General features: G+C 39.7%; 1 protein-coding gene across 1 annotated transcript in view; it reads left to right on the plus strand.

The window, feature by feature from the left end:
• Positions 1 to 23549, plus strand: part of LOC148845799 (Cyclin/Brf1-like TBP-binding protein) — a 74656-nt gene that overhangs the window by 42958 nt on the left and 8149 nt on the right. The window contains exons 13-18 of the mRNA XM_088955509.1: positions 1845 to 2012; positions 2097 to 2246; positions 14303 to 14390; positions 14505 to 14629; positions 14917 to 14997; positions 15432 to 15569. Coding sequence (XP_088811635.1) covers positions 1845 to 2012; positions 2097 to 2246; positions 14303 to 14390; positions 14505 to 14629; positions 14917 to 14997; positions 15432 to 15569 — 750 coding nt within the window. The remainder of the gene's footprint in view (positions 1 to 1844; positions 2013 to 2096; positions 2247 to 14302; positions 14391 to 14504; positions 14630 to 14916; positions 14998 to 15431; positions 15570 to 23549) is intronic.

The raw sequence follows: 23549 nt of genomic DNA on the forward strand, positions 1-23549 counted from the left end.
GATAGTGGAAAGATGAGAAAAATGGGCAGCTCAATTTGGGCTATAAACCATAATATCATTAAAAAAATCATTTAAAGCATTAATGGTAGGGGTGAAATATGTTGCTCACCACTGCCTGTAATGTTGATAGGGCGTTTGTCATCCCAAAAGGCATTTTGAGAAATTCATAATATCCTTTGTGTTTGCAAAAAACCATTTTAGGAACATCTTCAGGGTGCACATGTATCTGTTGGTACCCTAACCTAGTTCAGTAACAATTTTCTTGATTTCAGTCTTTTGGTAATGTGGATATCTAGAAGGCCAGGTATTGGCAGGAGGGGAACCAGGATAATTGGAATCCTGTGGTCCTGAGGCCAGTCTGGTGGCAACCCTTGTGGCTTTGTGAATACATCATCATATTGCTGTAGTAATTCTTGTTAGGAGTCTTGATTCTGGCTTGGCCAATGTCCATGCAGTGGCTTGTGAGAACAGGTGTAGTGGGTTCTAGACTCAACCGCATAAAGACATGCTGTTTGGGCTGTTGGCAATCTTTTAAAATGGTGTTCAACCTCAAGGCCTGTGGTGGAGTGGACCTCGGTCCATTTAAGTGGCATGTTTCACCATCCAAGACGGTCCATTGTCAACTGGCTCTCATTGCATTATATCTGGGAGGCTGGGCCTAATTTCCATAACCATTGGACCCCCAACACTAGGTCTGCACCACTGAACTCTAGCGGATACAGATCCATTGGACATTCACCCAATATAAATGATTAACCTATATAATTAAAATTAGAAATTGTAGCTCAAACTATAGAATTCTTAACCAGGAATGCCTCGTTAAATTGGTCCTTGCTGTTTGGTGGTTTTGGGAGGGGTGGACTGGATATAGACTTAGCCTTCAGCATTTTTTTGCACAAGTGGCCACTCTCAGGCTATGTGGGTTTTAAACTCTCGTGTTACAATCTGGTATATTTATTTTTTTTCTATGTATAATGTGTCCATATATTAATACTAGTTGTAGATTAATTTTAGCCAATTTCTCATATCCCAAGATTTTGTGGTCAAATGAATCCAACTCTAAGCACCTGATCAGCTCTCTTACTCAACCTTTCACCTCAGGTTCTAGGATTTTTTTCTTTTGGGATTGGGGTTCTTCCCAACCAAATACATAGAAAATCAATTGGATATGGTGAAAAACATTATTGGCTTATATTTATATATGTAATAGCACGTTCTTAAATAACCTGCAATAGGATAGCAAAATAAATAGGAGATGCAGAATCAAAGAAAAGTGCATAGAGAATAATAAAAAGAAACGTAGAGGAGAAGAGGGCTATCACATTGGTCAACCCACTCTTTTATTATAATAACTGCAGACCAGAATCACAGCATTATCCTTACACCCTCGTTACTAACAACAGACCCATACGTTTACTGTAGAAAGATGAACTATCTTTAACTGTATCTGTAAAAGCATGTATATAGAAAACAATAATTAGTATATATATTACTGATATTAAGAAAAAAAATTGGGGACTGAATTAATTGAATTAGCATCTTCTGGTGCTTTGTCTAACATTTCTACTATGTACTGCTAGGGTTGTTTTCAATTTGCTACCACCTTTTCTTGTTAATTTTGCATCTTTAAGAGTTTTAGTCCAATATCAACTCGACTACAAAGCTACTGTTCTAGTATACCACAGCTTACTTCATCCTCAGGATGTCTGGCTACATAAGCATCAATTAAATATTTTGGTTGTAGAGCAATTTATAGTATCTATCCTTGTTTTATGTGTTTTTTACATAACCATGATATCCCTGTTATGGGAATAAGGGTTTGACAACTTTCTTTCCTCTACTAGATTGAGGAGTTCAACAAGAAGGCAGAAGAGCTTGAAGCACAACCTTGCTTAAGGCAACCAGCAACATTGGGGTCTAAAATGTCTGGGACAACGGAATTGCTTTGCAAACATAAGGGTAGCTCAGAGCCTCATTTTGCACATGGACTTTGCAGTGCTTGTTATGATGATGTACTTCTTGGACCTTTTTCTTGTTATCAACTGTTGCTATGAGTTTTCTGCAAGTCATATTTCATGCTTGTGTTGGTATTGCAGTTCATTAAGCTTTCAGGAGGGCTTCAGGGTGGATCAGAACCTCCAGCTTTCCAACGTGCTGAAAGGGAGAGAATGGTCAAAGCCTCTATTGAGAAGGATAAAGAACCAACTCTTACTACTAATTTTCAGAAGGGCAGCAACCATAATGATGTATTGAAATTATCATACAAATTACTTTTGCTAAGACCATGGTTTTCTGATTTTTTCCCTTTCCTTCTACTTTTGTTTATTGTTATGATCCCATTCTATTGATCATTTGGAATTTCTAAATCAAGATCTGTTTTGAGAAAATCTGAGAATTCCTCTGTGAACCTAGGGAAACCTTACAAATAAAAAACAAAGAACCTAGATTATCCTTATTAAATTCTTGAATTTACTCTACTACCCTCTTGTCTTCAAGGTTCTGATATTGGTCATAAAAAAGTTTAAGAAAAGCATATGAGATATCCTCTGTGAACCTGAAACAATCAAGAGGGAACATTTAATAAATTGACCACACTATTTGTAAATGCAACTAAATGGCTGACCTCTAAAACATTTTAGGGAGGATGAATTATCTTCTCTTTTATCTGTGGATATGTAGAACCTCATTGTACAGAAAGACCCTTGTAATTTTATTATACTTTATTAAAAAAAAGGGTTTCTTTGCACCCATTGTCTAGCCAATTTATCATCCAAGCTGTTTGCTGATCTTTGCACCCAGAAGAATGTCACTCTTAGTTGCTTTATGATCTCTCTCTGCTGTCACATGCCTGATCTATTATTTTGAAACCAGCCTACTGTCACTCTACAATCACCTCCCACTTCAATATTTCTATAACTGAGTGGACTTCCCAATGTCAAACCTTGTAATAGGCTAGTAATTCTGCCCTTATAGAGTTGCCACTAGCCAATTGGTCCCCAAATATCTTCAAAATATTACTGTGCCTATTTCTACAAGCTTCCTATACAAGATTCCTTTGGGTTTCCCACACTGCATCCATTAGAATTTAGTTTGATTATGTTTTGGGATAGCAGGAACCAGTTTGAAGTTGCACAGTTTCTTGATATTGAAGAAGTTGGTGTATGGTTTTAGAAGACCATGGTGACTATCAATATTTTTAACGGAAAAATATATCTTCCATGTTTCTCTCTCTTCTTTTTGGGTGAAGGGAGAGAGTTCTCTTGCTTATGGATTAGCTAAATAGGGGATTAACCAAGGTGGAGTGTATAGTGAATCTTTTTGTCTATAGGAATGTTTTTACAGTTCCATGCTAGTGAACCTTTCTAATCATTAGAATTACAAAGGTGGAACAAAGAAAAAATGTCCATGAGCTTTGTGTTTGAAATCAAATATAAGTTTAAATCGGAGCTGTAGCAATCAGTAAAAGAGAATACCATTTGTATTGAAGAACACCGAGCATCTATTCAGAAGCAGATCCTACATGTAGGAGCTTGTCCATGTTTTGTTCCCATTTAATTGCCTTTACCTTACCTCCTTTTGTAAATCCATTTTTTATGTCTTACCTTTGTTTTATTGTTTGGGAACTTTTGATCTAAAACAGTGCTGACATTTGAAGGACTTCAGGCACATCAGCTTGGTGAATAGTTATTATAAAATTATTGTTGAGGTGCTAGCCCAAAGAATGAAGAAAGTGCTAAGTTCAATCATTTCTAAAGAGCAAAATGCATTCATGTCTAGGAGGCAAATGTTGGACAGTGTGCTGATAACAAAAGAATTAATTGGCTATAGAAATAGGGAGGGCGGACTGGGCTTGGTGTGTAAAGTGGATGAAAAAGCTTATGACAATGTTAACTGGAGATATTTAAATTATATTCTATTATAACAAAAGGGTAGTCAACTGGATCTTTCAAAAGATCGAAGGGAATTAGGCAGGACCCTCTCTCCCCACTATTATTTATTTGTCATCGTGTGATAGAGGTATTGACCTTATTAAGGGGGTGGCCATGAATCCATCAGGGAATAAGGTTCAAGTTCTTCATTTTGCACTTTGCAGATGATACCGTTTTCTTTTTGGGGTCGAATCATTCTCAGATTCTATTATTATGGAGTGTCTAATGTGGTTTGAGGTTGTCACTGGAGTAAAGGTGGACATGGGAAAAAGCTCTTTAATTCCTTTTGGATGAGTGGAGGATGTGGATGGCCTAGCTGAAGTTATTGCTTGTGGAGTGGAGTTTCTTCCCATAAAAGATCTCGGTCTATCTTTTGGAGCCAAATGTTTTTCCTCTTCCATTTGAATCCAGTGCTTGAGAGGATGGAGAAAAGGCTATTCTTTTGGAAGGTTAAGTATCTTCTTGTGGGTGGAACAATTACCTTAAGATAAAGAGCACTTTATGTAGTCTTCAAACTTTCTTTTTTCCCCTCTTCCCTATCCCTTTGGAGAGGTTGGCATGAGGATAAAAAATTTCATATTGTGAACTGGGATCAAGTGGCATAAAGAAGATTTGATGTTTTTATGTGGCTCTTCTTTGTAATTGTAAGTGGTTGCAGAGATTTGGGGCTGAAGGAGGGGGGTGGTGGTAGTGATTTAAAAGACACGCCTCAGGCATGCCTAGGCACACAGGCAAGGCGCATTTTGGGGTATGCGCCTTACCCAGGTCCTAGGCGCAACCCTTTCAAAAGACGCGCGCCTGGTGTGCCTTGGCGTTTGCCTTTTTAAAATTGTGTTTTTTGCTTGTTTTTTGAGTCTAATGGCTGGGCCGGGGGCTCTGCCCCCGGACTCCTGACCACGCCCCTTGAGGCAAGCCCGAATAAGTCTATGTTAGGGTCTGAAATTCTTATTTATCACATAAAAAAATAATGATTTTATAACTTTCATTGCCTTTTAAGAAGATATTATATTGCAATGAATGAATAAGCTACATTAGCAAATAGGGGGTTCTTGGACTTGTCTCGAGGGGCGTGGTACAAAGGCGACTCATAGAATCAAGAATGCAATATGTTTTACATCACATTAACTACTTGAAGCAATGCACTTAAGGAAAAGAAAGAGATTCCAGGTTTTTCATGCTTGAAAATGCTTTATATGTTTGCTTTTATTTTTAAATTTTCATTTCAATACGCTTATACATGTTATGTTTATGTGTTTTAATTTTAGATAATGGGTTTTTTAAATCATCTATTTTAAAATTCAAGTTTATATTTTTATTAACATCATGTTTAATATTTTTTGAAAATTTGGCATTTCTTTGAATTTTCTGACTTTTTTTTTTTGATCTATTAGCTTTTCTTTTTGTAATTTTGTGCCTTTCTTAAAAAGGCGTGCGCCTTGCCTTGTGCCTCAGGCGCAAATTGGCCCTTGCACTTTTAAAACACTGGGTGGTGGAGGCTGCTTATTGCTGCTAAATTTGTGGTTTCTAATGGTGATTGGAAGTCTAGTGATTCCCTTCCCTCTTATGATAGCTTTGTGTGGAAAGGCATCTGTTGAAAGAAAATTTTAAACAAGCCCAATAAATTGAAAATAGTTTATAACCCAAATAGATGGGTTGGCTAGTGGGTTAGCTGAAACTATCAAGACTAAATGAGGTGTCCCATACGTGAGTTTGCCTCTCTTTAAGTGTCATGACTAAATGAGGGGTACTTGCATAACTACCTCTCTCCCTATTTAAGCTACTTCGACCTCTTCTTCTACCGGAGGCTCGTTGCAATGGATTGCGACAACAAGGCTAAACAAATTATCATCAGGCAAGTTTTAAGGAAGTTCAGGTGAATAGGATGGAAGGCTAGGGAGATTAGCCTGGGGAGCATCGATCTAAGCAAATCGAAGGACATCACTGAGGAAGATAACTTCGGAATGGAAATATTGTTTCAGGAGGATGAGGAAGCTGCTTCTCAAAGTTTTGAGGAAGTTCAGGTGAATACGATGGAATGACATATGGAAACTACGATTGAGACTCAGGTTCTGCCCTTACCCACAAGGGAGATTAGCTCCCTAGCCAGGAAGAACAAGTTTTTGGTTTGAAAGGGAAAAACTCTAATGGAATGGTCTATAATGTATTGCCTGAAGCTGGACAGCAATGGAGGACTAACTTGGTTGCTAAAGCTGACAAGTTGTTGACTTCTACCTGAAAATTTCCTATGCAGAACCAAACATAGGAAACAAGATTAGACTTTCCTTTCTATGCCGGTCCCCCTCGCTCGAAAGAAGTTCACCTGGTCCCCAACAATGTAGGTAATTGTGTCTATTTGGTTTTGGTGCTTCCTGTGCTTGAAATAGATACTCCAGCATCCCGAGAGGAAACCTTAGGTGGGGAGGAAAGTAGAGATCTTAGCATTGGTGAAGGTGAGCGGAGTGAGGTAGAGGTGGAACTTAAAGAAAAAACGGGAGAAAGAATTAGAAAGAAAATGGGAGCAGATCTGTGCATTACTGGAGGAGTATAAAGAAAAGGAGGTGGGTTTAGATGTCAGGGAACAAGAAGCAACTCTTTAGAACAAGGACCGTCACAAAACTTTTTGGTTGGGGTGGTGAGGTGGGTGAAGTCAGTGTGTCAGCTAAGAAGACAGAGGGGAATACAAAATGGAAAAAGAAAAAGAGATCAGAAGCCAAAAAAAAAAGAGATCAGAAGTGGAAAGACTAATCTCAGATATAGAGGGTGATATCGAGTTCAGTGGAAGAGGAGAAAGAAGGAAGGCTTCTTCATAAGGTGGAACCATTTTAGAAAGGGGTGTTTGAAAGGAGTCTCACAATGAAAATCATCAGTTGGAATGTGAGAGGTTTAGGGAGTGCAAGAAAAAGAAGGGCAATTAAAGACATATTGAGAAGAGAGAAACCTGATATAGTCATGTTATGGGAGACCAAGTTGGCAGAATTGGATAGAAGATGGGTCAGAAGTGTGTGGAAATCAAGAGGAGTTTGCTGGATTTCATCTCCCTCATGGGGAGCCTTAGGAGGGTTAGTTACTCTTTGGAGGGAGGATGTTGTAGCATCATGGAAGAACTCATAGGGAGATTCTCTCTGTCTTTAAAATTCAGAAATGTGGTGGATGGATTCACTTAGGTGTTAATTAATGTCTACGAGCCAAATACTTTAAAGAAAAGAACGAAATGTTGGAGGAGTTGTATGGATTTGATTCATTACAAAACCTAATTACACCGAAATCCCCCCCAGGCACCACAGGCCGTCTCACAAATTTTACATGGTCTAATTTCCAAGAAAACCCATTTTGCTTAAAACTCGATAAATTTCTTTTTTAATGTAGAGTGGGAGGATCATTGGAGGAATTTGGTGGCTAGAACTCTGCCTAGAGTTACTTTTGATCACTACCCTATCCAATTAGGACAAGAAACTCTAGGCATTGGACCACAACCCTTTAGATTTGAGAATACATGGCTAACTCACCCGGACATTGGATGCTTGGTTGGGGACTGGTGGAATAAAGATTTGAGAGAGGTAAAGTGGAAGGGTGTAATGTTCCACAAAAAGTTGAAGAGATTGAGAGCCAAGATTAAAGAGTGGAATCAAGAGCATTTCGAAAGGATAGGGGATCAAAAGAATAATTTGTTGTCCATGATTGATGAACTAGACTCCAAAGAAACTCAAAGGTTCATGATTGAGCAAGAAAGGAATTTTTGAAGAAGTTTAAAGAAGGAATTGGAAGTTCTTCTTAAGATGAGATTTCCTAGAGGCAAAAGTCAAGGCACAAATGGATCAAAGAAGGGGACGGAAACACAATTTTTCCATGCCATGGCTAACAGGAGGAGAAGAAGATATTGTGTGGCCAGATTTGAAGTAAATGAAGAGGAAGTCACACACCAAGATGAGATAGCCAAATTGTTTGTGGATCATTTCAAATCAATTGTTGGGAAGCCGTTGAATAATAGATTAAGGCTGAAAGGATTAGATTGGTTCAAGCTGTCTGAAGAGCAAGCAAAGTGGTTAGAGAGAAGTTTTGAAGAAAAGGAAATTAGGCAAGCGGTGTTTTCATTGGACAGATCCAAAGCACCTGGGCCAAATTGTATCACTATGGCTTTTTATCTAGACTGTTGGAATGTGGTAAAAGAAGACCTTTGTGATATGTTTAAGGAATTTGAGGACAATAATAAAGTAAGCTCTGGAGATAATGCTACTTTCCTAGCCCTAATCCCTAAGAAGAAAGGAGCAAAAGATCTTAAGGATTTTAGGCCGATCAGCTTGGTGACTAGCATTTAGAAAATCCTTGGTAAAGTGTTACTTTGAGGATTAAAGTAGTGCTGCCCTCCATCATTAGTCAAGCTCAAGGAGCATTCGTTCAAGGGAGACAAATAATGGATCAGATCCTAATAGCAATGCGTGTGTGGAGGACATGAGAAAGTCGAGAAAGCAAGGTTTTGTGTGTAAGCTAGACTTAGAAAAGGCCTACGACTTTGTGGATTGCCGTTTTTTATTAGAGGTCCTAGGGTTTTGTGGATTTGGAGGTAGATGGTGTATTTGGATAAAGGGCTGCATCAGTTCTTGCCATTTTTTAGTCTTGGTTAATTGGGTAAGGGGAGCAGTCATTGTGAAAACAGAATGACAGGGAATATTTCCCTCCAAAACGAGGAGACAAAAAACTCCAATTTTGACACACAGGGCTTGACAACCATCTGTCCGCTTACAATCCCAATTCCCTTTGCCCAACCGAACCCAGGTAACCTTGCTAACCCTGTTCGTTTAGCTTTTGCTACTGATGCGGCTTCTGTTTCTCTTGTTCCAGATTCCATTCCTAGTTCAGTCTCAGAAGCCCATGAGAAGGAGGCCACACTGAGTCCTCAAGGAAAGAAGGGGGGAGAGGTGAGGATGGAGGAACTTTAAGGGAAGAAAGAATATGGGGAATCATTGAGAGCATGATGGGTGAAATCGAGAAAGATGAGCTACAAAGGAGAGTTACAAATGGGTCTGAGCTGGTGTGCAATGAGGAGGAGGAGGTTAGAATGGAGGAGAGGACTAGTAATGGAAAGAACAAAAATGAAAAAGGGAAGGAGATTAGGAAGGATGATTCGATAGTTGAATTTGTTGGAAAGTTGTGGTGTAAGTTGAAGAATCTAAATGATCTAAAAGTTTCCCTAATAAAATGAAAGGAGGAGAGCAAGATTAAGAAAAGAAAATTGAGTGAAGTGGAGAGATTAAAGAGAGATATCGAGGGGGATAATAAGTTTGGGGTGAGAAGGGATAGAAGGAAAGGATTCAAATAGATATTTGGTGGTTTTTTAGGGTTAAATTCTAAAGTTGAGATGAGAATTCTAAGCTGGAATGTGAGGGGATTGGGTAATGCAAGGAAGAGAGCAACTATCAAAGAAGTAATTAGGAAGTTCAATCCGGATGTGGTGTTAATCCAGGAGTCCAAGAGAATGGACTTTGATAGTAGATGGGCAAGAAGTGTCTGGAGTTCTAAAGGGATAAAAGTGGGTGGCTACTCCATCTTGGGGGGCCTTGGGTGGGATCATAACATTGTGGAAGGAAGATGTGGTGGTAGGTTTGGAAGAACTGATAGGGGATCATTCAATTTCTATGAAATTCAGGCAGGTGGAAGATGGTTTTGAATGGGTACTAACAAATGTATATGGCCTCAATGACTATAGGAAGAGGAAGAGGTTATGGGAAGAATTGAGTGATATTAGGGGCCTATGGGAAGGACCAGCATGAGAAATTTCAATCAATTTGTGGATACTTTTGAGCTTAAGGAATTCCCGACCCAAAGCAATATCTACACTTGGTCCAACCTTCAATCTAACCCAATATGCTCTAAGTTAGATAGATTCTTGTTCTCAACAGATTGGGAGGAGCATTGGGGGAACCTAAATTCTAGAGCACTCCCTAGACTCACTTCAGACCATTGGCCTATAGTGTTGTGTAAGGAGGACTTAAGAGGAGGTGGACCTGCTCCCTTTAGGTTTGAGAACATGTGGTTGATCCATCCGGGATTCATAGAGAAGATCAAAGAATGGTGGGAACAACACAATCCATCAGTTGAATGGGAGGGGATGAGATTCCACAAAAAGATTCAATTCCTAAAATCTCAAATAAAGGAGTGGAACCATTTGGAATTTGAAAGAGTGGAGGAAAGAAAGAAGATTTTAATGGAGCAAATCGAGGAACTGGACTTGAAGGAGGAAAGGGATTCTTTTGGAGAAGAAGACAGAGAATTGAGATGGAGGGTTAGAAAGCAGTTGGAGGATCTCTTATTGCAGGAAGAGATAAGTTGGAGACAAAAGTCTAGATGTAAATGGTTAAAGGAGGGAGACAGAAACACTAGATTTTTTCACTCTGTGGCAAACACTAGAAGAAGGAATAATATCATTTATAAGCTAGAAGTTGATGGAGTCGTTCTTTCCCAACCAGAAGAAATAGCATAGGCTTTTGCAACCCATTTTAAACCAATTTTTGGAAGGCCTATAAATGAGAGGATTTGGGTGAAGGGGTTGGAATGGCCAACTCTTAGTTTAGAAACCAGAGTGGGGTTAGAGAAAAACTTTGACTTAGAGGAGATAAAGGAAGTAGTATTTTCAATGGATAGAACGAAAGCTCCAGGCCCAGATAGATTTACAATGGCATTTTATCAGGATTGTTGGGATATTGTGAAGAAGGACTTAGTGTTGGTTTTTGAGGAGTTCCACAGGAGGGGAATCACTAATTTGGGTTTAAACTCCACATTCATTGCATTGGTCCCTAAGAAGAAAGAGGCATCACATCCAAGGGATTTCAGGTCGATTAGTTTGGTGAATAGTCTGTACAAGATAATTGCAAAAGTCTTCTCTAAGAATTAAGAAAGTTTTTCCAGCCATTATCACACCCAATCAAGGAGCTTTTGTGAAGGGAAGGCAGATCACTGACCAAATTTTGATTGCAAATGAGAGCTTAGAGAATTTTAGGAAATCCAAGAAAAAGGGAGTGGTATGCAAACTAGACTTAGAGAAGGCTTATGACCTAGTTGATTGGTCCTTCTTGGTGGAGGTAATGAAAAGTTTTGGTTTTGGAGACAGATGGTGTAGATGGATTTGGGGTTGTATTAGGAGTTGCCATTACTCGATATTGATGAATGGAACTGCGGCGGATTTCTTTCCGGCCATGAGAGGAATAAGACAAGGTGATCCGCTCTCCCTCTTTCTCTTTACTCTGATTGCAGACGTCTTGGGGAGACTGATACATAGAGCCGATTCTAGAGACTTAATAAGAGGTTGGAGAGTCCGAAGGGGGGAAGTACCACTTATACACTTGTAGTTTGCAGATGACACAATCCTATTTTGTGAGGGTGGGGATATAAGATGGATCAGAAACCTAAAACTGACAATACAACTCTTTGAGCAGATGTCCAATCTTAAAGTGAACTTCGATAAGAGTTGTGTGGTGGGAGTGAATTTGGAGGAAAGGGAAGTAAGTGATTGTGCAGGTGTGTTAGGGTGCGCTATCTCGGAGTGGCCTATCACTTATTTTGGCCTCTCCCTAAGAGATAACCCCAAGAATGAAGGCTTTTGGAACCCGGTAGTAGAGAGATTTGAGAAAAGGCTTGCTTCTTGGAGAAAAAATTACATGATAGAAAAATCAATGAGGGATTTTTTATGGGAACCAGGAGTGGAGAAGAAAGACCATAGGGTGAGGTGGGAAGTGGTAAATAGGAACAAGAAGCTAGAGGGGCTTGGGATTGGGAATATAAGGAAAAGGAACATGGCATTATTGGGGAAATGGTTGTGGAGATTCCCGTTGGAAAGGGACAAATTGTGGACTAAGATTGTGGCTGGCATACATGGGCTGGATGAGAATGACTGGGATCTTGGAATTTTGGCAAGGACTACTGCCGCATCCCTGTGGAAAGCCATTCATGATCTGCTTCCAGTTTTCTCCTCTTGGATCAGGTACGATCTGAACTCTAGTAATTGAATAAAATTCTGGGAGCAAATTTAGGTTGAGGACCTACCCCTGAAAGACCAATTTCCATCATTGTTTGCTTTGTCAGATTTGAAAAATGAACCCATTTCCTCCTTGATTCCTTCTGATTCTTCTTCTGGGTTTGGGGTGTATGTCATCTTTGCTAACCATCATTGAAAATGTTTTCTTGAACCCTAGTAAGGGAGACACCAGAATCTGGACCCCTTCTTCATCCGGCTCTTTCTCTTGTGCTTCGTTTTTTGAGACATTAGTCCAACCTACTACACTGCTTGGGCTGTCATTCCCGGTTAAAGAGATTTGGAGCAAACCCATTCCTCCTCGGGTTGGTAGTTTTTGGGAAATTTTCCTGGAAAGAGTTAACACAAATGACCTGCTTCAAAGAAAGATGCCCAACTGCTGTTTACTTCCCAATAGGTGTATTCTTTGCAAAGCTGATGGGGAAACGGGTTATCATATTATGGTTACTTGTCCAGTTACCAAGACTGTTTGGGAGTGGGTGTTTTCCCTCTTTGGGTATACTTGGAATCCCCTGGGAGTGTGCAATGCTTGTTCTTTCCTTTCTTTAGTTGGCCTAAGAGAAGGGGGAAGATTATGTGGAGAAGCATTAGGGCTGCAGTGTGCTGGTCAATTTGGGAAGAAAGAAATTCACGAATTTTTTCAGATAAGGAAAGAACCACAGAAAACCTAACAGATTTGATACTTTCAAGGGTTGCTCATTGGCTGAAATCAATGGAGATATTCTCTGAATTCTCTATGGCAGCCATGATGAGAAAATGGAAAGAGGTTGCTACTGCTGTTATGTATAAAAGGAACTGTAGTACCACTTGGACCCCCCTCCCGCCTGATTCATAAAACTGAATTTTGATGGATGTAGTTTAAGGAATCCAGGGCCCTCTGAGATAGGGGGTGTTTTCAGGAATGAGGAGGGGTATATTACTGCCATGTTCTGTGGGCCAATTGGAGAGGGTGACTCTCTTGGAGCCGAAATTCTAGCAGTTCTTGAAGGAATCCAAAGAGCAAGAGAATTAAGCATTAGATGCTTAGTGATTGAGGGGGACTCTAAGGTGGTGATTAGGTGGCTGAAAGGAGATATCAGTGGTTTGTGGAGCTACAGCAATGAGAAGAAAAAAATTAATTGGCTGTGTAAGGACTTAGAGGTGCAATATAGCTGGGTGAAGAGAAGTGCTAACTCAATGGCTGATGGATTAGCTAAGCAAGGGGTGGCTAAGGATTCTTTGTTTTGGGCACATTTTTAGTATTTTGTTGCCATTTTGATGTTGGGGAGTTAAGATAGTTTAGCCCCCTTTTTCTGTAATTAATCTTCACAAGTATTATTCATTAATAAAGATTTCTGTTATCTATCAAAAAAAAAAAAAGGAGATTCTAAAGTTGTTGTGGGGTGGCTAACAAATCCAGGTTCAGTTATTTGGTGCTACAGGGACCTTTTGAGGAAAGTTAATTGGTTTTCAAGGAACATGACTGTTACTTCACAATGGGTGGGTAGAACAACTAATACCATAGCAGATGGGTTAGCTAAGCAAGGGGCATCAAGGGAATGATTATTTTGGACTGTTCTGTAAATTTTTGTTTTTTAGTCTGATGTAATCCAATGTTGTTGTTTAGGAGAGGTACCAATTCGTGCCTCTCATTGGGTAGCCTGTATTGTCTTATCATCTTGATCTATCTTTAATAAAATCTTAATCATTTATAAAAAAAAAGTCCTAAAACAATCCCGAGTGATGAAAGAAGAAAAGGATAAGTTTTTTGAGAAGAAAGAGGAAGACAAAGAAGAAAAGAAGGAAACATTACTAACATAGGTAGGGGAAGGGAAGTCCTCTCTGTGAATACCTCCTATGTGTGTGTTCTACTTTCATGATACATATTGTTCTCCTTCTCTCTTTCATTTACTTGTAAGAATGAAAGTAGTGGGAAAGAAACTATCTATGACCAGGTGCTTCTATTTGATTGATTATGGTTCTTCTACCAAAACTGGTTAGGGATTAAGTCATGTACAGCTTTATTCCCACAGGCTGATCATGGTTTCCTTCAAATGCACAGATGAAGAAAGGAGGGACAGAAAACATCTATGGTCAAATATTCAATTTGACTGGCTACAGTTTCCCTCTCATTTGCAAAATTGAGATTTATGTTGTCTACAATTGGAGTTTTGTCTGATTGACCACGGCTTATTGTGAAGAAGAAAGACATTTGACTGCATGTTATTTAGAATGTTATAGGATGCTCTTTATAGCTTTCTAATTGCTTTTAGTGTCAATTCTGCTGCTTCTGTTACATGAACTTCTATATAACGTGAGCTTCTTTTGTATCTTATGTTACTTTCCTCTCTTTTTTTTTCTTTGTTAGTTTGTGAAAGAAATAGATCCTTCATCGAAAGGCGTCACAGATGTGATTGAAAAAAGAAGACTGGATTTTGGAGAGTCTGCAAGTGATGGTCAGTTGCATATTTTCAACCTCCCAATGATTTTTTTTTTATCGAAAAAGTTTTAGATTTGCCATTGAATGATGCTGATGCTAAAAATGCTGCTGGGAAAATGTCCTGTTTCAGGAGCTGCAGTTGGGCATCAGGTTGCTGATGAGACAGCTTGCAAGCAACCCTCACATGCATGTGATGATATGGCCAACAAAGCTGGTGATGAATCTGAAAGCCTTTCTGATATAGATGACATTGAGGTGTGCAGCCTATTCTCATTGGTTAATCTTTATCTATACTATTAAATTTGATTCTTTTGAACCTTTTTGGTTCTTTTATTGCTTTTAGGCCCAGATCAATCCCTGATTTATTTTGTAAAATCCATGAAGCCCATATAGTTCACCTATCCTAAAAAATTGAAGAGTACTCAACTCTCAGCTCTAGGAAATTCATGTCTCGAAAATTTTCTGCGTTCTCATGTCTCTACAGTTTCATGCCTTTTCAGATAAGTTGGGTTATGACTTACAAAATATGAAAATTTGCATAGGTCAATGGATACCTTCATAATGAGGAGGAGAAGCGGTATAAAAAGATTATATGGGAAGAAATGAATAGGGAATATCTCGAGGTAATTGAAATTACTCTCTCATATATACTTGTAACTTTTGGGAATTAGAAGTCTAAGAGTGGGAACATGATCTGTGGCTTGTAGATGACAATTGATTTCTATAAACAGAACATCAGGACACACATTGCACATATGCATGAATGTTGTATCCTTTGAGCTATGTCATGTAGCATAACTCACAGATCATAACTCAGATTTACCTTATGAATTGGTTGGTTATGACCATTTTGTTAACTAGATACATTATATTCTTCCTTCTGTCTAGAAATAATGAAATAGATACTGTGGTTTTCACCCTATCATGTTCACTCCTTATCTCAGAGGTTTTCTTGGAACCCATTTGATAATTGATTCTCAAACCTGTCTGTTGGTCTAGTCTTAATTTCTTTAGTTAGTGCCTGGTAAACTGCTGGCTTAGCTGTAAACTTTAACAGGAACAAGCAGCTAAGGAAGCGGCAGCTGCTGCTGCTAAGAAAGCTTATGAGGCCAGCTTTCAAAATTGCTCAGTGGATTTGCTCGCTGCACAGGAACTTGCTGCTGCTGCTGCAGCAGCAGTGGCAAAATCAAAAAAGGTGCTTTTCTCTCTGTCTTATCATGTTTATTTTTATTCTTATCATAGTATTTGATTGCTCATCATTTTGTTGTTGATGGTTTGTATGAACTTACTGACAAAAGAAATGGATTATGCAAATGTGCTTTCAAAGATTATCACTTAAAAGGTTACTTGTGTGGGATGATAATTGTAATAAATAAATATGCTTCAAATTGCATTGTGTGAAAAACTAATCTTCATTATGATCTAGGCCTTGTCTCAACCATATAGGGTTGGCTACATGAATCCTATTCTACCATTCCATTATATTTAGTGCTATATTTTTGTTAAACTATGAGTCCTTAATTCAATTTTCACCATTTCAATCCATATCCTTTCTGGTCTGTCCCTAGCTTTTTCTAGCCTCTTCAATTTTTAACACATCATTCTTCTTACTGGTGCTATAGATGACCATCTCAGTGTGTGCCAAAACCTTCCTACTCTACTTATTTTATCACCTATTGGAGCTCACATAACAAAGCAAATGTGGCAACACATTTTTTTCTTGAGCTTTGTTATGTTGTAGTGGTAGGTTATGTTATGAAGAATGCGCTGCTAGGGATAAAACATACCAAGCAGAATATTCAGAATCAGGAAACATTTTAGTAAGGGTATTTCTGTGATTATGCCATTAGTTTTCATTTGAATAAAGAAAGGGAAATAGGTTGAGTGACCCAGTTCAGAAATTTACCCTAAACTCTTTCCTTCTTTGGCTCTTGGTCTATTCTCTTCCTTTCATTCATTCAATGTAGAAGATAACTTCGTATTAGAACCCTCTAAAGAGGAATTAAGAAGGCTGCTTTGCAGTGTTTTGCTGATATCATTTTTTTGGCAATAAAATTAAATTTATGGGTCATTTACTAAAACACCCCTGTAGTTTCATGGATTTACTAAAACCTACCCTATAGTTTGCATTGTACTAAAATGCCCCCCTATAATTTGCAATCGATTTACTTAATTGACCTTCCATTAGATGACAGTGAAAAATGGCTGTTTTGGCCCTAATGTCCATTTGAATAAATAAATAAAAATGAGAATACCATTCTTGCCCCTAATAATGACATATCAACCACTCTATTTGGGTCTATTTGGTCAATTTTGTTTTCTATACCAAGAAGTGTTACTGTATTAGGGGTACTTTTGGAATAAACAATCATGGCCCCGTGTCCTTGAACGTTTTCCACTCAGTTTAGGTGATCATTTTTACTATTTTGAGATGGAAAAACAAACATTTCTTAGTGAAAGGTCAATTAAGTAAATAGGTTGCAAACTATAGGGAGTGTTTTAGTAAAATTAAAACTATAGTGTGGGTTTAAGTAAATCCATGAAAACATAGGGGGTGTTCTTTTAAATGGCCCTAAATTTATTAATAAAACAAAAAAGAAAGTACAAGAAAGGTGACTAGAAGTCACCCAAGAGAAGAAGTGAGAACCTTAACCCACTATATGCTAAAGCTCCAAGACCAAGAAACTACACCAAGGCTACTTGACCTTAGAGTCAGGTGACTCCAATTGACCCGAGAAAACTCGAACACGATAAAGTTCTGCCCTTCCAATCCTACTTGACCTTACACCAAGGCTTAGTTTGGAAGGAGTACAAATACAAATATGTAGAGTGCGAAACCTTCAATTTTGTATTATTTTGTATGTATTTGCACTATACATATTTGTATTTGTACTATTTCCAAGCCGAGCCCTAACAACAAAGAGACACTGAACCTCCAATCTGAAATCTCACAAATTTGCTCAATTATGCAGCAGTATTTAAAAGGTGCACCTGAGGCACGCCTAGGTGCATTGGCAAGATGCATTTTAGGGTAGGTGCCTCGCCCAGGTCCTAGGCGCATGCTTGATGTCCCTTGCGCCTCAACACAGGCATGCATCTTTTGAAAAATTGACGCTTTTACGCTTTTTTGCTTTTTTTGGACCTGTTAGAGTTAGCCAAATAAGGGTAGATTAGTCATCTCACCTTAGTTAAGTTATGAGCTTATGTGGTAGTCTTATTAGAGGTTCTCTGTCCCATACTTAAGTAGGGGCAGTTTAGTCCTTGTACATTTAATTAGAAGCCTAATCACTATTAAGAGGTCGACTGATAGGGTTTGGCTATCAAGTTCGACAGTTCTTTCATCTTCTTCTCTTTCTTCTTCTCCCTACTGGTTCGGACTACTGTAGCTACTGTAGCTACAGTAGCTACAGTAAAAACATGGTATCAGAGCGTGACAACTTCAGTTCGTGACCTGTTTCAGTTCGTGACAACTTTAGTTCGTGCTTCAGTTCTCTCCTTTTCTTCTCTGGGCTGTCAATGGAGAAAAGTGGTTCATCCCAGGCCTGAAACATCACAGCTCTTTTTTTTTTTTTTTCTGGTGCACAGAACCTTCTTTCCTAAGAAAACAACTTCAGCAGTGAATGGTTGGCTGAAGCTCTCAAACGAAGGTTGGTTATCTCTCCTCTGTGTGCTGTTGGTATTTCTGGGTTGAAAATCTTCAAGAACTTGAGAGGACTGATCAGAACCTAGAGAACTAGGTTGGTTGTTGCCCTGGTTCTTGAAAAAATTCCAAGAACAGGTTGTGTTTACAGTGACCAAATGGTGTAAGGGCTGCTACTGTAGGTGGCCGAATGGTGCAAGGTGTAAGGCAATGGTACTAGTCGAGTTTTTGTTGGTCTTGTGGTGCCCTCTTAAAAGCGTTAAAGCAGGTCTGTATTGTGTGTGACAGCTATGGCTGTGTGGTGGTGCTTGTAATGCACAAACTCTTGACAGCAGTAGTGGTGTGACAGCTAGTTGAGTTTTTGTTGAGTAGTTGTAAGAGAGCTTACATGTGGTTAGTAAGTGCTGAATTAATGTCGGTGTAGTCTGTGTTTTTTTTTTTGTGAAATCAGTAGTGGTGTGGATAAGAACATAGGTGCCTGTATCTATCATTGTGTTTAGGGACTGCTGTAGGTTCTGGAACATCAAACTCTTGACAGCAGCACTTAGTTGGTGATTGGGAATTCAGATTAGAGGCAGCATTGAAAGAGTATAATGGCAGCAATGGGAGATGGCTGTAGTGATCAGAAACCAAGTGTGGTGGTTTCCTTTGACTATCTAGGTGTACAGATGACCTCAATTAAACTGAATGGTGAGAACTATGTTCCATGGACCAAGTCGGTGGAAGTTTTTCTCAAGGCAAAGAGAAAAGTGAAGCATGTGAAAGAAGATAAACCACCGGCTGACTCTCCAGGGTTTGATGATTGGTTACAGGAGGATGTTCAAATCATGACATGGCTATGGAACAGTATGGAACCCAAAATAAGTGCCAACTTCATGTTTTTAGATACAGCTAAGGACATACGGGAACATGCCAAGAAGCTGTATTCTGGGCAAGATAATACTACAAGGGTATATCAGCTCTATCAGGAGTACTTTGGTCTGCAACAAGGAAATAAAACCCTAGAAGAGTACTATGCTAGTATGAAGAACCTTAGAAATGAACTCAATGTCTATCATCCTCTCACTCCAGATGTTAAGGTTCAGCAACAACAGAGGGAACAACTAGATGTCACAAGGTTCTTAGTGGGGTTGAAATCAGAGTATGAACCAGTTAGAGCCCAAATATTGGGGGACTCTACCCTTCCTACACTTGAGGAAGTGTTTGCTCGGCTTCGTAGGATTTCTTTGGGACAGATAGAGAATCCCACACAGTCTGATATATCAGCTTTTGTAACAGTCAAAGGAGGTGGACGTGGTACGAAAGGGGGAGGACATGCCTCTCGAGGAGGTCGTGGTGGTTCCATATTTGGCGGTGGTGGTGGTCGTGACTCAGGGGGAGGCCATGGCAAAGAAAACGGCAGCTCTACAAGGAAGTGTACCCACTGTGGTAGGGAAGGACATTCCGTAAATTTCTGTTATGATCTTCATGGCCGCCCTCCCTCTAAATGGGCCAATCATGCTATTGCTGGTGGGGTTGATGTCAGTGATAATCAACAGGCGGACCTAACTCCTTCCACATCTACATCTATTTCTGGAAGGGAGATGGTGAGTGTACCGCGTGATGAGTATGAGCGGTTCCTTCAGTCCACTTCACAACACACTACTGCTACTCTTGCCCACTCAAGTATAGCTTGCCTGTCATCTAAAACCTCTCATTGGATTATTGACTCTGGAGCCTCTGATCACATGACCGGGACTCCAGGTGTGTTATCTTCTCTTCCTGAAACTTCCACATCTCAAACTGTTACCCTTGCCAATGGTTCCTCCTCTCCCATCTGTGGTGTTGGCAATGTTGACATGGCTTCTCTTTATTTATCATTTGTTCTATATGTCCCTAAGTTTCCATTCAATCTTATGTCTGTTAGTAAATTAACCAAGACTCTTAACTGCTCTGTTACTTTTTTCCCTTCCTCTTGTGTTTTTCAGGATCTCAGGACGGGGAAGAAGATTGGTGGGGGGCACGAAGCTGGTGGATTGTGTTACCTTGACGGTGGTGGATCGTCAGTTGCACTTCAGGCTTCACTCACTCCTCTATAGTGGCATTGTTGACTGGGACATCCTTCTCTCAAGGCACTCAAGATACTAGTTTCGTCTTTGAGTCATTTGTCAATGTTACAGTGTGAGTCGTGTCAGTTTGGGAAACATTGTCATGTTTCCTTCAGTCCTAGAGTTGAAAGTCGTATGTTGAGTCATTTTGCTTTGGTTCATTCAAATGTTTGGGGCCCGATCAAAATAGAGTCTTATAATGGTTACAAGTATTTTGTCACTTTTATTGATGATTGTTCAAGAATGACATGGATTTATATAATGAAAGAAAGGAGTGAATTATTTTCCATTTTTCAAAAATTGCTGAAATACGTACACAATTTGGTGTTCCAATAAAAGTTTTCGTTCAGATAATGGTCGTGAATATTTTCTAACTTCCTTTCAACAGTATTTAGAACAGCATGGCATCATTCATCAAACTTCTTGTGCATCCACTCCTCAACAAAATGGGGTGGCTGAACGGAAGAACCGTCATCTCCTTGAAACAGCTCGGTCTATTCTTCATCATATGAGTGTTCCTAAACGGTTTTGGAGTGATGCTGTACTAAGTGCGCGTTTCCTCATTAATCGGATGCCCTCCTTTATTCTTCATGGTCGGTCTCCCTTCTCTATCTTGTTTCCCACCTTGTCTCCCTTTCCATTAACACCTCGTATCTTTGGCTGTGTGTGCTTTGTTCACAATCTGAGTCCCGGAATAGACAAGTTGGATGCACGCTCCATTAAGTGTCTTTCTTGGCTACTCTCGGACTCAAAAAGGGTACAAGTGTTACAATCCCATTACTCGGAAGTGCTATGTCTGTCCTGATGTCACATTTTTTGAGTCTGTTCCCTTCTTCTCAGGAACTAAAGCATCTTCGTCTCCACCTTTACTTCCTCTTCCTCTTCCGGTTAGTGATCCCGTTCCGGGTGTTCCTGTTGAAGTTGACTCGTCATCTCATCCAGTGCAGATCCCTAGTACCACCAATTCGGCAAGTGTATACACGTCGAATGACACCGGCCCCTCCTCCAGCTTCTACCTTGTTCGCGGATCCTATTGTTGCTCCTATTGCTGAACCTTCAGGACTTGACCTACCCATTGCCTTACGGAAAGGTAAACATAGTTCTACTCTCCATCCCATTTCCAATTTTGTTTCAGTATCTCGCCTTTCCGCCTCACATTGCCAGTTTGTTTCACTATTGTCATCTATTTCCATACCTAACAATGTCCAAGAGGCTCTTAGTTCACCTGGGTGGAGGTAGGCAATGGAGGAGGAACTATCTTCTCTTCAGCATACTCACACGTGGGAGCTCACTACTCTTCCTCCTGGTAAGCATGTTGTGGGTTGTAAATGGGTGTATAATCTTAAATACTTGCCAGATGGTAGTGTGGAGTGTCTGAAAGCCAGACTTGTTACTAAAGGGTATTCACAGTTGTATGGAGTGGACTATATGGAGACCTTCTCTCCAGTGTCTAAGATTAGCTCTGTCCGTGTGTTAATTTCCCTGGCAGTTATGTATGCTTGGCCCTTATTTCAACTTGACATAAAAAATGCCTTCCTTCATGGTGACCTTATAGAGGAGGTATATATGGAGAAACCACCTGGGTTTGTTGCTTAGGGGGAGGCTGGTAAGGTGTGCAGACTGAAAAAGGCAATTTATGGGTTGAAACAATCGCCTCGTGCTTGGTTTGGGAAGTTTAGTGAAGTGGTGAAGAATTTTGGAATGAAACAATGCCAGGTTGATCACTCAGTGTTCAGCTATGACTCAGAAGCTGGAAAGATTTTAGTAGTGGTCTATGTGGATGATATTGTCATAACTGGCAGTGACAAATTGGGGATCGACAAACTCAAGGTCTTTCTGCAAAATCATTTTCAAACAAAAGACCTTGGGACATTGAAGTATTTCTTGGGTATAGAAGTTGCTAGATCAAGACAAGGTGTAAACCTATGCCAAAGAAAATATGTTCTCGATCTATTGGATGAAACAGGACTGTTAGGTGCAAAACCGGCTGAGACTCTTATGGAACCAAATGTTAAGTTCAGCGGTGATACAGGGGAAATATTTGATCATCCTGGAAGGTATAGACGATTAGTGGGGAAGCTGAACTATTTGACTATCACGAAACCAGACATCTCTTTTGCAGTCAGTGTGGTGAGCCAATTTATGCAGAACCCTCGTATATCTCACTGGGATGCAGTTCTTAGAATTGTAAGATATTTGAAGGGAGCTCTAGGCCGTGGGCTATTGTATAAACTAGGAGGAAAACTTGAAGTAGTTGGGTACACGAATGCAGATTGGGCGGGCTCTGTATCTGATAGAAGATCTACTACAGGTTACTGCACATTTCTTGGAGGAAATCTTGTGACGTGGAAGAGTAAAAAGCAGACGGTTGTGGCTAGAAGCAGTGCTGAAGCCGAGTACAGAGCCATGGCACACACTACATGTGAATTAGTGTGGTTGAGGAATCTCCTACAAGAAATCGGGTTCCACATGGATAAACCTATGAAGTTGTACTGTGACAATCAAGTTGCGCTCCATATCTCATCCAACCCTGTTTTTCATGAGAGAACAAAGCACATAGAGATTGATTGCCACTTTGTGAGGGAGAAGGTTCTTACTGGAGAGATAAGCACAGAACATGTAAGATCAGGTGATCAGTGGGCAGATTTGTTTACAAAAGCCTTAAGCTCAGGGAGAGTGAACTATATACGTAACAAGCTGGGATTATATGATATATATTCTCCAGCTTGGGGGGGAGTGTTAGAAGTTAGCCGAATAAGGGTAGATTAGTCATCTCACCTTGGTTAAGTTATGAGCTTATGTGGCAGTCTTATTAGAGGTTCTCTGTCCCATACTTAAGTAGGGGCAGTTTAGTCCTTGTACATTTAATTAGAAGCCTAATCACTATTAAGAGGTCGACTGATAGGGTTTAGCTATCAAGTTCGACAGTTCTTTCATCTTCTCTTTCTTCTTCTCCTTACTGGTTCGGACTACTGTAGCTACAGTAAAAACAGAACCTATCCGAGAACCCCCTATTTCCCTAACATCAGCTCCCTCTTCTTCAAAATCCAGATTATCTTCCTCCTTTGAACATCCATTCATGGGCATTTTATATTTCTCTTCCAATTCTTCTGACATCATCATGGCATTGGGTAACATCAGCATCTGTATGGGCACAAAGCTTGAACCAGATGGATCTCACATCTTACAAATGAAGTATGAATTTGTTAGTTTTTAGAACAAAGGACCCTTAAAAGTAGTGAGAGTGCAATCACATTTACAGCAGGAATTAGTAACACAGCATATTGTTAAATTTGAAATAAACATAAATCAATTTGTCATTTGGGTCATGAATGAAGCAGTCCAACCATCTAGTCGAATTGTTCATCTCACTGAACTGAAATTTAAGAAAAAAAATACAAAAATAACAAATAACTTTTGATTCTCTTAAACCATCTTTGGCACCCAA

This window comes from Nelumbo lutea, chromosome 7, assembly GCF_056320005.1.
Source record: "Nelumbo lutea isolate HS-2025 chromosome 7, American lotus-T2T, whole genome shotgun sequence".
NCBI lineage: Eukaryota > Viridiplantae > Streptophyta > Magnoliopsida > Proteales > Nelumbonaceae > Nelumbo > Nelumbo lutea.